General features: G+C 37.6%; 1 protein-coding gene across 6 annotated transcripts in view; it reads left to right on the forward strand.

The window, feature by feature from the left end:
- Positions 1-16,652, forward strand: part of LOC130919999 (potassium voltage-gated channel subfamily KQT member 5-like) — a 203,622-nt gene that overhangs the window by 172,540 nt on the left and 14,430 nt on the right. For 5 of the 6 annotated variants that reach the window (XM_057842709.1, XM_057842710.1, XM_057842712.1 and 2 more), the window contains exons 10-12: positions 11,326-11,549; positions 14,439-14,544; positions 15,094-15,225. In XM_057842709.1, the coding sequence (XP_057698692.1) occupies positions 11,326-11,549; positions 14,439-14,544; positions 15,094-15,225 (462 nt within the window). Of the gene's footprint in view, positions 1-11,325; positions 11,550-14,359; positions 14,369-14,438; positions 14,545-15,093; positions 15,226-16,652 lie in introns of all 6 variants that reach the window. The other variant, XM_057842714.1, reaches the window with a different exon arrangement.

Raw genomic sequence — 16,652 nt, forward strand, 5'->3', positions numbered from 1 at the left:
GGTGTTCAAAGCTCATTTTTGACCTGACATAGCAAAATGAGCTGCAGTCGTAAAGAGAACTATCGAGGTAATACTCAGAGGTATTTCATTCAGTGAAAACATCTTTTACAGATTCAAAGTTCCTTTATAATGTAATAAACATTGACAAGTGTTCTAAAATCACCTTTTGTAAAAGCAGTACTTCTCAAATTGTGGGGCATGTCCAGAGCGATGCCGGGAGGTGCATGTGACTCGGGGAACATACTTTGCAATATTAGAATAAAGTGTAATTGCACATCCACTCAGTGGGTGGCAGAGGCGCTCTCATTTTCAGAGTGTGCGTAGTATTTCTGAACCAAACAAGAGCACACAGCAAAGAGTATTGGAGATGTGAAGAGCTTAGATGAGGAAATATGACTAAGCGTGTGTAATTTTTGGCTTTTGACTTTTAATACAGGGTGAGACGAGGAAAGATCAGTTTCTTTACTATATCTAAAATGTTTGCAGAAGACAGCAGCAAGCCAAATTAATTAAGACATCACTTAACATTACACTCTAATCACGTTAATAAGCCGCTTGATTGTTTTTCAACGCAACGTGCCGAATATTGCCAACAATTGTCCCGCATTCTCAGTGTTACATCAGTAAACCAGCGAGCATTGTTAGGATCATAAAAGGTGGCATACCAAGTTGGTCAGTGCAAAATAACCCCACACCGTAACAAAGGAGCTGATACTGCCTGCAGCAAGAAAGAAAGTGTCCCTCTGTCCAATGACACGGTCGTTTTTGTTCCTTTAATTTTTGTTTTTTCGGTGAAATTGTTTGGTATATTGTCCTCATGAGTTAACGTTTTAAACAATGTTAATAACGTCAAACTATATTGTGAGTTTTTTCTTCAAAATTAAAAAGGACACAATATTATGCAGAGGTGTACTTATTCTAAAAATTTTATAGACAAATGATACTTTTTACAGTGGCAGCAGAGAGTTGGTGGCGCGCGAAACGTTTACGTCTTCCTGGGGGGACGTAACAGAAAATTATTGAGAAGCACTGTGTAAAAGGTACTCTACCAAGACAACAGATATTATCTTAAAAGCAATCGCTCATTCCTCACCTTTTTTGTAAATATCTACTTCGGGAATCCTTATTTAACAAGCATCAGTCTATAGATTTGCTTTCACTTAATTTGTACCCACTTTAACAATTCTACATCATTCTGAGCTAAGATAAGGTAGTGAATGCTGTATTTTCAATAACTAGCAAAAGAAAAAAAATCTACAGTATCTGAAGAGATTGGCCTCTAATTGTTTTGAGTTCTATCTCCAAATATATCCAAATTCTCTCTTTGGTCTATTCTCTGCACGCAGTGGTATACAGTATGTAATGGATTCAACCTCCTCCTCCCATTGGGTTTACAGGAAAGCAACCTTTTTTTAGCTACTGAAGATCTGTGCAGATAGATAACAGTGTACAATGGGATTATTATCACCAAGTATTGTTCCTAGGTGACTCAGTAACATTTGCTGGATGTACAGTAAACTGGTGAGTCAATCAATTTGTTGCCATGTTTAATCCAAAGTGAGGGGCATCAATATAAAGTGTGTGAGTCACCATACTGGAGCATTCGTCAAATGTTTCTGTTGGTTTATCTCATCACAATCCAATTGCCTTGGTCGTGCTACTTCAAAATGTCAGAAGTTGCGTTGAACCTAATCAATGCTTGTTATAACATCCTTAATGGAAGTTACATGATTTTTGTCGCGGGGTCATTATAAAATTGGAGGACATTTTGGCTTTGTAATTCTTGGAAACTAAACTTTCACTTTTCTGAGTTTCTACTACTTATATATTCCTCTATATCAGGGGTCAGCAACCTTTTTGGTGTGGCGTGCCACTTTCAAATTTTCTTGTCAATCAGTGTGCCACACCAAGATTAATGACGCACATCCGAATTTTTATATCCAACAGAGCTGTAATTTTACTCCAAAGAAAACAACATGAACATACGTTGAAATCTTACAACTACCATTCTTCTTTAACAAATAACTAAAAAATAAAAGTATATTGTAGAAAATATCAAAACTTGAGCATCATCTTATGTAAACATATCACACACACACAACCCAGCAAGAAAAGGGGAACACGAGTGATTCTCAGTGCAGCTCTCTCACAGTACAGAGCGGGCTGTTTTAACCTTCAAAGTCAGGCGACTACTTTGTCTTTTTCACTAACAGTGAATTCTATGCACAATTTTAGATTTTATATAACAAATACAAAAGATGACTACCTTAATGTGATCCCTGGCCCTGTTTTCCATGAATTTCATGTTTCGTCTCGTAGTTGCGTTTGACACTTGTTATGCGACACACACACAACGCTCCCGAGACATAATGCACAGAGCAAGCGGAAGTAACCAGCCAACCAGTTGTTACCGGCACCCCCAAGGGGCCGCTGTCCCCTACAGTATGACCAGTTTACTAGTTAAGCATAAGAAAAAGAGAGGCAGGGAGCAAGGTGTTGAGAGAGAGTTGTGCGAAGAGCGCCATGACACGTGGCTGTGTCCCATGCTGGTTTTAGTTTTGTTAATAAAAGTCTCCAGCAAAATACCATCCAACGTGTCACTGTGTTTTTATACACATCACCACCTCTCTGAAGTAATAAGCACCGGGCGAATCGACGACAACAAGCCACGTTAATCGCCTGTCCACTACACCCTACGGTGCAGAGTTGCAATTACCAAAAAGTGCAATTGGTAACACAGTGTACTTCCGCCAGCTCTCTGACTGGTCGGCTTCGTGACATGTTAGTAGCGTGGGCTGAATTAAACGCGCAGAGAAAAAAAATCCGACAAGCGCAGGAGTCGAGAAATTGGGGAAGAGCTGGAGGTGTGCTCAAAATCAATTATTGCTCGCATATAACGCCACAGGCAGAGTGGGTGAGAGGGGCGGTCCCGTAAAGGCCCTAAATAACAGGGCGCACAACTGAAAATGCCTTAATTTCCGGTAAAAAGGCACATTGTAAATGGGCTCACTTCCGCTATCCAAACAGCTAAACATGAAAAGGTTCACACTCCGGATGTGTTCAGTAATCCTTTATGTGTCTCTTTTCTTTTTTATGAAACTAAAACAATGAAAAAATACATGCAATCAGCAACAATGCTGCAAATAACAAAATGCCATCCATATATGCAAACACAATTAGCCTGTATTCAGTAGTTCTTAATTAGAAATATCAAACACATTTCCCCTCAAACATGCAACCTAAAGACAATATAAAGAGTGTAATTTTCAATTTGACAACAAAATACTCACAGACGTTGCTCTAAAGAACACAAATGCCACTCAAGTTGTGAGAGTGAAGCTGCCATGTAACACACTGAATCCCATTTGAAGAATTTCCTATTTGCATTTTTCTTCTACTGTTTTAGAACCAATAAATAAAACGGCCACAAGATGGGGCGCTTGAGCAAGTGATAAAGCTACAACCGACATTGAACATAACACGCATTTTTTTTTTTTTTTTTTGCCATGCCCTCGCGTGTCACTGGTTAACCCTTCGCGTGCCAGTGCTGACACGCGTGTCATAGGTTGCCGACCCCTGCTCTATATTAAGTAATGAAATATAATATATAAGTAGAGCATACCTCCAGCAGCTTTTGGAACCCAGTACTAGAAAGACAGAAAATTACATCAGCATCCATTAAGTGACCAACAATATTTTCACCAACTCTACAGCCATTCCACAGTTATTCAAGAGCCTCGATGTGTTGCTTTCTTTGCATGATTTTATATGTGGGACATAAAATATCCTCCAATTCTAGAATGAACCTTTAGTGGATTCAGTGAGATATAAAAGAAAAAAAAAATGCACAAAATACTTTATTTTTTAAAACTGGGACAACTGTTAATGTTTTGAAGCAACTACTCTCTCTCTCCACTCTCTCTCTCGCCACCCATTTTATGTCTTATTTGCCTTCGTTTTTTTTTCTTCAGTCAAATCTATAGTAATAAAGAGAAGCTTCTGAGGAGGTGTTCTACTTGGAAACATAAGTATACCGCTGCTCTGTCAATGACATGTTTTGGAGAATGCTGTACTACCCTGTGTTCCAAATTAGTAAATATTTATGTGTTTTGTTATTTTTTCTAAGAGTCACTGGAATTTACAGTCTTCAATGTGGTAAATACAATATAGCACAATTAGGGATGTCCTGATCGCATATTTTTGCACCACAGTCCAAGTCACCTGATTTTGGGAATCTGGCGATACTGAGTCCCGAGCCGATACCGAAAAATGTTTTTTTTGTTTTTATTTAAACAAAATTTCTAAACCTGTTACAGTACTGTACTTTTTACAGTACTTTCTCTTCCGCTTTTTCCAGGAGTGTTGCAGAGTATAAAACATACACAGTGATCCCTCGTTTTTTCACGGTTAATCGGCACCAGAACCCGCCGCGATAAGTGAAAAATCGCGAAGTAGCACCCCCCCCGCCCACCACAAAAAAAAAAAAAATGTTTTTTTGTTATTTTTGCGGGTGTTCAATGTAATTTTTCAGATTTAGCATTGGAAAAGATACATATTAGAAACATTTTTCCACCTTTCCCAAAGTATAATTAAAAAAATATATACTGTACATATGTATGTATATATGTTTATATTAGGGCTGTCAAACAATTAAAACTTTTTAATCGAGTTAATTACAGCTTAAAAATTAATTAATCGTAATTAATCGCAATTAATCGCAATTCAAACCATCTATAAAATATGCCATATTTTTCTGTAAATTATATGTATATTCTGTAAAATAAATTGTTGGAATGGGAAGATAAGACACAAGATGGATATATACATGCAACATACAGTACATAAGGACTGTAGTGGGCATTTCACTCTACTGTCATTTAAATCTGTCTACTGTATGCTGTCCTCACTCCGAAGCGTCTACTTTTTCCAAAGCTAGACAGCTAGTGAACGACGCCTTAATAATCAGACTTCCTTTTTCATCTGATTTATTAATAAAATGGCCTCAAACCATTGTCCTCTTTAGACCGTAGTGAAACTACAAAAAAAAAAGTACACAAGCATTGCATTAGCAACAATGTTAGCTTAGCACGCTATACAGGTTCACTAAACATAAACAAAAAATATCTCATACAAAAAATATAACATTTCGCCTACTAACATAATATGTACATTCTTTACAACAACCATACTTACGGACAAATCTTGTCCAAGGATCATATAAGCACAACATTACAACGTAGGCGTCAGCCCGAGACGTCATGCAACCATATTGAACTGGCAAGAAAGCAATAAACCATGTTGCAAAGCGACCACAAGAGTTCGCTGTTAGACAGCACAAAAAAAACCTTGCTGTAAAACTTACCAAAAGGCAGAATACTGTCTGAGCGGGACATGTGCGTTAATTGCGTCAAATATTTTAACGTGATTAATTTAAAAAATTAATTACCGTGCGTTAACGCGATAATTTTGACAGCCCTAATTTATATATATAAAAAAATCGTTGTCTCGCCCACCCGGGCGGTATGGTCTCTCCTCTCAAGCTCGAGTCCTCTACCAGAGGCCTGGGAGCTTGAGCTCCACAGGATCTTCGATGTCCCTAGGATTGCACTCTTCTGAACGGAGATGTCGGTCGTTGTTCCTGGTATCTGTTGGAGCCATGCACCCAGCTTGGGGGTTACTGCCCCTAGTGTCCCGATCACTACTGGCACCACTGTTGCCTTCTCTCCCCACATTTTCTCCAACTCTTCCTTCAACCGTTGATATTTCTCCCGCTTTTCGTGTTCTTTTTTTCCTGATGTTGCTGTCGCTCGGGATTGCTACATCTATCACTACTGCTGTCTTCTGATGTTTATCCACCACCACTATGTCAGGCTGGTTGGCCATCACCAGTTTGTCTGTCCGGATCTGGAAGTCCCACAGGATCTTGGCTCGGTTGTTCTCGACTACATTTGGAGGTGTCGCCCACCTTGACTCCGGGGTCTCCAGTCCGTACTTGGGACAGATGTTCCTGTACACTATGCCTGCTACCTCGTTATGCCGTTCCATGTATGCCTTGCCTGCCATCATCTTACACCCTGCTGTGATGTGCTGAACTGTCTCAGGAGCCTCTTTGCATAGCCTGCACCTGGGGTCCTGTCTGGTGTGATAGACCCCGGCTTCTATTGATCATGTGTTTAGGGCCTGTTCTTGTGCTGCCATGATCAGTGCCTCCTTGCTGTCCTTCAGTCCGGCCTTTTCCAGCCACTGGTATGTTTTCCTCATGTCAGCTACCCCCTCAATTTGTCGGTGGTACACACCATGCAGGGGCTTGTCCTTCCATGAGATCGCCTCAGGGTCCTCCTCCTTACTGAGCTTCTGTTGCCTGAGGCATTCACCGAGCAGGTCATCACTCGGGGCTATTTTCATGATGTACTCTTAGAGGGATGTAGCTTCCTCCTGGATAGTGGCTCTGATGCTCACTAGTCCTCGGCCTCCCTCTTTCCGCTTTGTGTAGAGCCTCAGTATTCTGGACTTAGGGTGGAACCCTCCGTGCATTGTAAGGAGCTTCCTTGTCTTGATGTCGTTAGCCTGCATCTCTTCCAGCGGCCAGAATACGATGCCGGCAGGGTATCTGATTACTGGTAAGGCTTAAAGGCTGTTAATGCCCTGAATCTTATTCTTGCCATTCAGCTGACTCTTGAGGACCTGCCTCACCCTCTGTAAGTATTTGGTTGTGGCAGACCTCCTAGTTGCTTCCTAATGGTTCCCATCTGCCTGTGGGATCCCCGGGTATTTGTAGCTGTCCTGCACATCAGTTATGTTGCCTTCAGGTAGTTCAGCCCCTTCAGTTGAGATCACCTTCCCTCCTCTGGATACTATTCGCCCACACTTATCTAGTCCGAATGACATCCCGATGTCATTGCTGTATATTCCCGAGAGGTGAATCAGGGAGTCGATGTCACGCTCGTTCTTGGCATACAGCTTGATATCATCCATGTAGAGGAGGTGACTGATTGCTTTTCCACTTCGGAACCATATATATATATATATATATATATATATATATATATATATATATATATATATATATATATATATATATATATATATATATATATATATATATATATATATATATATATATATGTATATATACACACAATGAGTTGTTTTTTTGTCGTTTTTTTAACAATATTTAGCTTTTTACTTATGGAGATTCTACAAAAACATCATGATAACAATCGCAGAATTACTTACATTTTGGTATGTTCAAATTTGTATTATTATTACAGTTATTATTATATAAGACTTATCGTCACTGGCCTGTGTTGGAGCCTATCCCAGATAGGGCAAGAGTTTACCCCAAACATATTCAATCAACCCTACATGTGCCCTACGTCATCATTATTTTTTATTTATTATTTATTTATTTATTTATTTATTTTATCCCAGACAATTGTTTGAGGTTGCTTTATTTACCTAACAGGTTTCGGCGACTACTTTCGTCTTCGTCAGAGTGTCACTGATGTTGGTGTGACGCGTCTTTATAGCTGATGGATGAAGGCGTGATTCACCTGTCAGATTTGACATGGAGGAGCTTTATTACAAGAAAAACAGAACACAAGAAAGAGTGTGGGAAGAAGATAGGAATTAGACAAACAAGGGCAATTAAAGAACAAGCGCAACAGGAACACCACAAGTCAGCCATCACCGACCACTGCAAAAGGGAAAACCACATTATGGACTGGGAAAAGGCCAGAGTCATTCGCACCAAGGAAAACAAACATCAGTGCTGGATCAGGGAGGCCATTGAAATCCGCAAACGGGCCCGAGGACCATCAACACGGACGAGGGGGCGTACATGCTCCCTACTACCTGGACCAGTATCCTGGAGGAGTGAATGGTCAGCTGCATCAATCAGCTGAAAAAGACGCATCACACCAACATCAGTGACACTCTGATGAAGGCGGAAGTACGCCAAAACATGTCAGGTAAATAAAATAACTAGGGCTATCAAACGATTAAATTTTTTAATCGAGTTAATCACAGTTTAAAAATTAATTAATCATAATTAATTGCAATTCAAACCATCTCTAAAATATGCCATATTTTTCTGTAAATTATTGGTGGAATGGAAAGATAAACAAGACATATACATTCAACATACTGTACATACAGTATGTACTGTATTTGTTTACTATAATAATAAATCCACAAGATGGCATTAACATTATTAACATTCTTTCTGTTAAAGCGATCCACGGATAGAAAGACTTGTAGTTCTTAAAAGATAAATGTTATACAAGTTATAGTAATTTCATATTAAAACCCCTCTTAATGTTTTCGTTTTACATAATTTGTCAAATTTTCAATCAAAAAAATAACTATAACTATTAGCTCGCCATTGTTGACATCGCCGATCGGTGATGTTACAGGGCTCCCTGCAGTTCTTCCACAGTGTCTTTAACTACATAAGGTCGTGATTGAAATAAACCACAAGGTGTCAATGGCGAGTTTTAAATTACTTAGAAATCAAGCCAATGAGTGTGTTTTGTCCCCCGACTGATGCGGTAGTTCCCTGTTTACTGGTCTATCCATTGTACTTCACAGTCATTTGAGTGCTGGCTTCACAACGTACGAGACCTCTGATTGTATATTGTGACTAAATATTGCCATCCAGTGTATTTGTTGAGCTACATGATTGAAGCGCTTTTCTTTTAGTGAACATTTTTTTGAGGGATAGGAATATTATTTTTGTTGTGCTTTCACTAAATGATACTTATGCCTGTTTTGAGGGAGTTACCGAAGCTTATGCCAATTAACGGCGTGGTTCAATGAACGCCTGTGTCCTGCGTCTTTCTCTGCCTCTTAGCTCTCAATGTTCAAAAAATGGCTTCATTGTAGTCTGTTTTAGGCAATGCATGAGCGGGTCATTCTGCGCATGTGTTAAATGCGTCAAATATTTTAACTTGATTAATTAAAAAAATTAATTACCGCCCATTAACGTGATAAATTTGACAGCACTAAAAACAACCCAAAACAATTGTCTGGGATAAAAGAAAAATATCTATAAGTGTAGACTAAAGGATCTCAATACAACTATCATTATTATTGTTATAATTATGAGGAGCCGTAGAAGTTGTTATTGTCTTTGCTGTTGTTGATAAACAGTTTAAAAATAAAAGGTTAAGAAAGAAAAAAAAAGTGCTTTTTTCATTATGTAGATCTTATTCTAAAATATAAGAAATACCAATTCAATCCGAAAGAATCTGTTCTGATGTACTGTATAGTATTCGCATTGCCACATAACAGTTAACAATTCAATTAGATCAGAGTCACTAGCTTCAAATACCTGCCCCGGTCTCTAAATAATTGACTGACAGATACTTTCTGAATTATGTCGTTATCGGAATGAGCCAGCTTCCACGCTCAATCAAAAACTAATGAATTGAATTAAAAGCATGCAAATTTGTATTAATTGAGTAGTGGTTGTTGCTTTTTTTTTAGGGGGGGAGGGTTGTAATGGACTAATCGCCTCTTAAAATATCCTCCTTTTTACCTATTGTAACAACCTACCATTTATTAATAATGTGGCACAGTCTGTTTAAATAGATTTCCTTTAATCAGTGTCTTCAGTGATCTGAATAGCAAATAAAAACATATAAAGTAGAAAAGTTTTAACCAGAAAATTGCACATGCATGATAATTTGGAACACAGCGTAAATATTGGTGCATGGTTATACAGTATATACTAGATTATGAGAATAGAATTGTTAGAATTGCTAGAATTGTGCTGGTTTCATATTGTAGTTCAGACGCTAACGTGCACCTTGTCTGGTCTGATTGCCTGAGAAATGAGTGCTACTTTTGCTTAAAAATATTCCCATATATTTCTATTTGCCAGGTTACATTATGAATAGCAAACATGTAAAAATAAAAAAAAGAATAATAAAATCTGTTTTAAAATGTAATAATAGCTTATTTATAAGACCATTATAAAAAATTCTAAATGCTAGTATAACAACCAAGCAACACACAGCAATAACATGCAAATATTTATCAATTATAGATCCGAAAATGTGCAAAGATATAAATTAGTATTAATTATGTATTCAGCTTTGCAAATGTCTTCCAGAAAGGACATAACTGAATTACAGTGATCCCTCGTTTTTCCCGGTTAATGCACCCCCCCAAACCCCTTGAAAATTATTTTCATCATTGTTTGGATAATTTTTATAAAAATTGTCGGGAGTGTGTTCAATGTATTTATTCATGTTTAACAACATTGGAAAGAGATACATGTAAGACATTTTTTCCCTTTTTTCCCCCAAGTATAATTAAAAAAAAAAAACTATATGTAAATGCCTATTTTTATAAATGTTTTTTACGCACTGCGAATGTAATAATTATGATATAAATTAGATATACATGTGCATGTATCGTACATTTTTTAAATAAAATACTTTGTTTATTTATTTTTTAATTGAAAAAAATTATGTGATGGACTGAGGGCACCAAGTTTGCAGGATCACTGTATTGCTACACAGTAATGGAGTATTAGTATTTCCTAAGCAGATATTGGTCAATTGTGGAAAATTATCTGCCAAGAAGTCATGGATTGTAGTACTCCGAGAGAAAAGTTGTAATATTATAAGATTTAAGTAGTAATATTACGAGAATTAAGTCATACATTGTACCATTACATGAATAAAATCGTAATATCTAAAGAGAAAAATAGTCATTTTACGAGATCAAAGTATTTTTGTTGCTTATTTTTACGTTACGTGAATTGGAAGTTTATGTGCTTCAACTTTTGGCAACGTAAGGTCTGTGTGTACACAAAACTGCTTTTGATGTCATATTGAGAGTGCTTAATATATGTGAATTAGATATTGAAATACTGTACTTTTTGGGGTGTTTATTTGATTCCTTTTGATGAGAATTACTTTATATTTTTAACATAGGCTGCAAAGTTTTCATCTGGCGGTGTGCCTTGAGATTTTTTCAATGCAAAAAGTGTGCCTCAGCTCAAAAAGCGTTGGGAAACACTGCAGTACATACATAATATGTACATAATATATTTATAGAGAGTGAGAACTCCCCAATCTGGCCCTGCATCTTGCTGCAATGCATGCTGTTTTTTTCCCCACTGCGGCCCTTGCCTAATCATTATTATCTTGTAGTTATCGATACAATTAATGATGCTATGCATTAACATCGCTTGAACCAATATGGGCATAATTTTGCTATATACGTTTAACCTAACTTAATGTCAGTGTTAATATTGTTCTTCTCACGTGCGCTTTCTTCTGTTTCGCCCTTTATCATTTTCTTTGCATTTTACAGCCAGAAACTCAGTTTCAAGGAACGAGTGAGGATGGCTAGCCCAAGAGGTCAAAGCATCAAGAACAGGCAGACATCTTCAATGAATGACCGTCGTTCTCCAGTGGCAGAGGCTGGTACCGAAGGCACCAGCCCTGCCAAGGTTCAAAAAAGCTGGAGTTTCAATGATCGTACACGCTTCAGACCCTCACTGCGCCTTAAAAGCCAGTCGCGTTCCACCACTGATGGTGAGTGGTTATTACATTTGACTCATAAAAGTGACTGTTATTGCCTCTATTGTCCAAACTATGGACAATGGGCCATTTCTGGCCTTGCCATCCAAATCTATAGCATTCAATTCGTCTCTGAATATTATTGAGTGTAGGCTGATTATCACATTTACACCATCAAAGGATGCAACACACCTGACAATTACAATGACTAACTCCTTTCAAGCATATGCAAAGAGAACAAAAATGCAAATAATAAAACACCACAATTTGAGTATTGTGTGAACAAAGATAATTCCATTTCAAGTTAAACATTATTGCCTCAATTTTCTGCCTTGCTTCAATGTCTGATATGTGATTACAGTGATCGCGCAAATTTCGCGGTTAATGGGGACAAGAACGTAAGTGAAAATCCGCAAAGTAGTGTCACTCCCTTCCCCCATTTTTGACATACAGTACATGTTTTTTTTTGTATGCGTATATACTGTAATATCAAAGCAGTGGCGTGCCTAGACAATTTGGGGGGCAGGTGCTCAGAGGGAAAAAAAAGGGCACCTTTAAAAAGTTTAAAAACTGATCCGAGTAATTTTATTCGCCTCGAGGAATCGTTTAATTTTGCCAGCTCTAAGCATCACGTTTTGCCCGAACTACTATTAATGCGGGACAACGCGCTGAGGTACATAGAGGAAGAAGCAGCAGCCGACAGCCGCTCCAGACTATAGACCCTACTCACCAACGTCACACAATGACGTGTCGCTGTATCCAGCCACCATATTGTCCGTCATTGTTTATCTGTATTCTCAATGGTTTCAATTTGTCGTGCAATTTATAGTGCAATTCATGGAAGCCCCAGTGCTTTCAGACGCTGTAAACTCTTTGGATGCGTTGCATAAAAGGCGTTATGTGGAAAAGCTTCAGTTTATCCATTCGCCAGATCCATATTTGATGCCTAAATCGATATTTTTCGACCCACTGTCTTCGCCGTCTCTGCCTGACATCTGCTACCCTGATATCTACAACTATCTTGTCCACAGAAACTCAGCCTATTCTCACGAAACTTTGAAAAACTTTAAGAGCAGCACTCTAAGCAACATTACCCCATGTGACCCTTTACTTTCAATTTTCTAAAATGGCGACAATCAATTAAAAAAAAAAAGTTGACTGCGATGGCCGACACTTCAAGAATAGGTGGATATTGGACTATTTCTTCAGTACAATACGCAACAATTGTGTCTGCCTCATTTGCAAAGAGGCATTCTCTGTTTTCAAAGACACACTGACATGTACGACAACATTACAAGGAAGATACGCAGCGAGAAATTATAGCAACTTGAAGCTAGTTTAATTTCACAGCAGCAGTATTTCGCAAGAGCCCGAGTGTCGAAACAGAACGCCACAAAGGCGAGATTGTTGAAATTATGAATTAAAAAAAATAATTTTAACGAAATATTAGACATCAATTAATGATTGTAAGCTAAAAATGACAGACATTTTGAATAATACATATATTTAATTACCTTCGTTTTATGGCTGGGTTGAAACAAAAGCGGTTGCGCGACGTCTGTAAACGGGGATTTTTAGGGTAAAACGGGCAAATTAAAAATAGTTCGGGGGCCTAATGTGCCATGAATCTGCTATGGCACAATATGGACATATTGATCTATCAAACACAACAGTTGTTTTGGCTTAAAATACAGCAGTTTCTTTTGAAGAGTAGTGCAAGAGCAGAAAGTGCTTTTTCAGTCTTGTCAGTTTTCTGCCATATATATATTTATATATACATATACATCCTGTATATTTGGGACAGCCCTAGTATATAATATCATGAGAAAATTAACCCTACACTGAGCATTTTTTGTGAAATTAGGGGTTAATTTTTTTATGAGTATTTATAAACAAAAAATTGTTCGAACATGCCTTGTTGCATATCTTTTTATTCCTAAATCATCAAAGGATTATGTCATAAACTTTTTTTTTTTTTTTACATTTTTGACTGTGTCATAACAAGCTTAAGTTGAAGAATTTCAAATGCCAAATATGGAAAATAGCACACGCTGCTTGATTAGTGATTACTGTTAAAATGTATATCTCAGGAAGGTTTTGACAACTCATCATAAAAATGTAACATTTTAGCTTTTGCACATCAAGGTTGAGCAAATGAGTACAGAGTAATTGATATTCCAAAATGGCAATTTTTGACAATAGTTTGTAAACAATAGACATTATTGTCATGAAACTTAAAAAAATAACATTTTCTATTCATTTCAATGAAATGAAACTTCATCTTTTACATTTGGGGGGGGGGGGGGGGGGGGGTCTGTTCACACCCCTGACTCTACTTCTCACCCTCTCAGCCCTTGGAATTCTGGCAAAAGTAAAAAAAAAAAAAAATTCTAAAACATATTGTATTGTTTAAGAATAGCCATTTTCACACTGTATTTTCAAATTCACAAATGAGTATCATATAAAAGTAAAATATAACAATGTTATCTAGTAATGTATCAATTATTTTTCTTAGGTTTTTTAGCAGAAAACAGAAAAAACAACATTTTTGTCATTGTTTACATGGGCAATAACACAAAGTGTTATTGATTCAGCAGTATTGGTCACCCTGTTCAAGGTAGGTCTAGAGGGCTCAGATCTTATCTAATTTGACTGGATCGCTGATATGCTTATGATAATTGGCTATATTTTTTTCATTTTATTACCTTCTTTGAGGGGATCAATGCCATAAAATTTAATTGAAACAAAAAAAAATCTTTTCATCTTTTCATTGTTATATTTGAAGCATTGTATATCGGTAGATTTGAAAAATTACACTTATTCAGTCCCAAATGGTACTGAATTTGTATTTTGTATTTGTAAACAGGCCTACATTTAATTGTAAATGTGTTTTTCTTTCCGCAGATTCTAACATGGCGGGAGAGGACGGTTTTGATGAGAAAGGCTGCCACTGTGAGATATCAGTGGATGATTTGCTGCCTTCTGTCAAGTCTGCCATTAGAGCAATCAGGTGAGCCCAGTAATAAAAGTGGTCTTAGCTATTTAAAAAGTGTTTTTGTGCATTTTATTGCATTTCAACCCGGATTCCATTTTTTTACAATGGTCAAAACAAGTCCACAGCTTGATTATCCATTGAGCAATCTTGCTTCTCATTATTATCCTACACTGGCTTCATTGTAAAGTTTTACTGCTGTCCGTCCTTGCCAGATACACATGTTCCTTTTCTTCCGCGCAGAGACGCTTGCGTTCAGCCAAATACCGTACTATTGAGTTTGGCCATGAAGTTTTGCAGGTGTAAAAATAAAGAAATATTTTTCATAGGGATGTTTTATTTGCACACGGTTTTATTGGGTGCAATGTAGTGATTATACAATCAATAGGATGGTTGAATTTGAGTGAGGAAAGAGTGAGCAGTGGAACATTTAGACTTGTGAAATAAGCACCATGTTGACAATGAAGTCTCCAGAGCCAATTCTAGTTTTCTAGGAAAAACAAACTTGATACTATTTGCTTATTTTGACAAAATTCTAGTTGACATAAAACACCTTTCTTCCCTTAGAATAATGAAGTTCCATGTCGCAAAAAAAAAGTTCAAGGAAACTCTGCGCCCTTATGATGTGAAGGATGTGATTGAACAGTACTCTGCAGGTCATCTGGACATGTTGTGTCGCATCAAGAGTCTACAAACCAGGTAGGAAAGTCATTTTATTCCATGGTTTGTACATTTTTCATAATTGTTGAACTGTTAATGTTGATATTCCATTTAAGATTTCTTACATACATGGGCCAGCAAGCGCATTACAGCAACTTGCACAACGCTGCCTTCATAATGATACCCATTATAAAAACTATGTAGCTTATTTTGCCAAAGATAATGCTTTATCAACACTGTCAGTGAGGTTGTAATTTGTAATATTAATTATTAATCTTGTGAAGTGGTGAAGATTGTGTGTGCTTCATGAGCGCTGCTGCTAATATTTCTGTTGCCTAAGTCTGTGATAAGAAAGTGTCAAAAATATTGAAATTGCTAAATAAATAGTAGCATTTGAGGTATTGAATTGTATAAGATTAGGGCTGTAGCTATCGATTATTTACAGTGCTGGCCAAAAGTATTGGCACCCCTGCATTTCTGTCAGATAATGCTCACTCAATTTCTCCCAAAAAATGCTTGCAATTACAAATGCTTTGTTAGTAATATCTTCATTTATTTTACTTGCAATGAAAAAACACAAAAGAGTATGAAAAAAAAAAAAAAAAAAGAAATCATTATCATTTTACACAAAACTCCAAAAATGGAAAAAAGTATTGGCACCCTCAGCCTAATACTTGGTAGCGCAACCTTAAGACAAAATAACTGCGAACAACCACTTCCGGTATCCATCAGTGATATTCTTACAATGCTCTGCTGGAATTTTAGACCATAATTCTTTGGCTAACTGCTCCAGGTCTCTGAGATTTAAAGGGTGCCTTCTCCAAACTGCCATTTTCAGATCTCTCCACAGGTGTTTTATGGGATTGAGGTCTGGACTCACTGCTGGCCAATTAAGAAGTCTTCAGTTCTTTCTCTCAAACCATTTTTTTAAGTGCTTTTTGAAGTGTGTTTTGGGTGATTGCCCTGCTGGAAGACCAATGACCTTTGAGGGAGACCCAGCTTTCTCACACTGGGCCCTACATTATGCTGCAAAATTTGTTGGTAGTCTTCAGACTTCATAATGCCATGCACACGGTCAAGCAGTCCAGTGCCAGAAGTAGCAAAGCAACCCCAAAACATCAGGGAACCTTCACCATGTTTGACTGTGGGGACCGTGTTGTTTTCTTTGAAGACCTTGTTTTTTCCCTGTAAACTCTATGTTGATGCCTTTTCCCAAAAAGCTTTATTTTTGTCTCATCTGACCAGGGAACATTCTTCCAAAAGTTTAGGCAAGCAAAATCCAGCCTGGCTTTTATTTGTCTTTGGGTCAGAAGTGGGGTTTTTCTGGGTATCCTACCAGAGTCCCTTTTCATTCAGACGCAGGCGGATAGTACGGGTTGACACTGTTGTACCCTTAGATTGCAGGGCAGCTTGAACTTGTTTGGATGTTAGTCGAGGTTCTTTATCCACCATCCGCACTATCTTTC

Source organism: Corythoichthys intestinalis, chromosome 8 (genome assembly GCF_030265065.1).
Source record: "Corythoichthys intestinalis isolate RoL2023-P3 chromosome 8, ASM3026506v1, whole genome shotgun sequence".
Classification (NCBI taxonomy): domain Eukaryota; kingdom Metazoa; phylum Chordata; class Actinopteri; order Syngnathiformes; family Syngnathidae; genus Corythoichthys; species Corythoichthys intestinalis.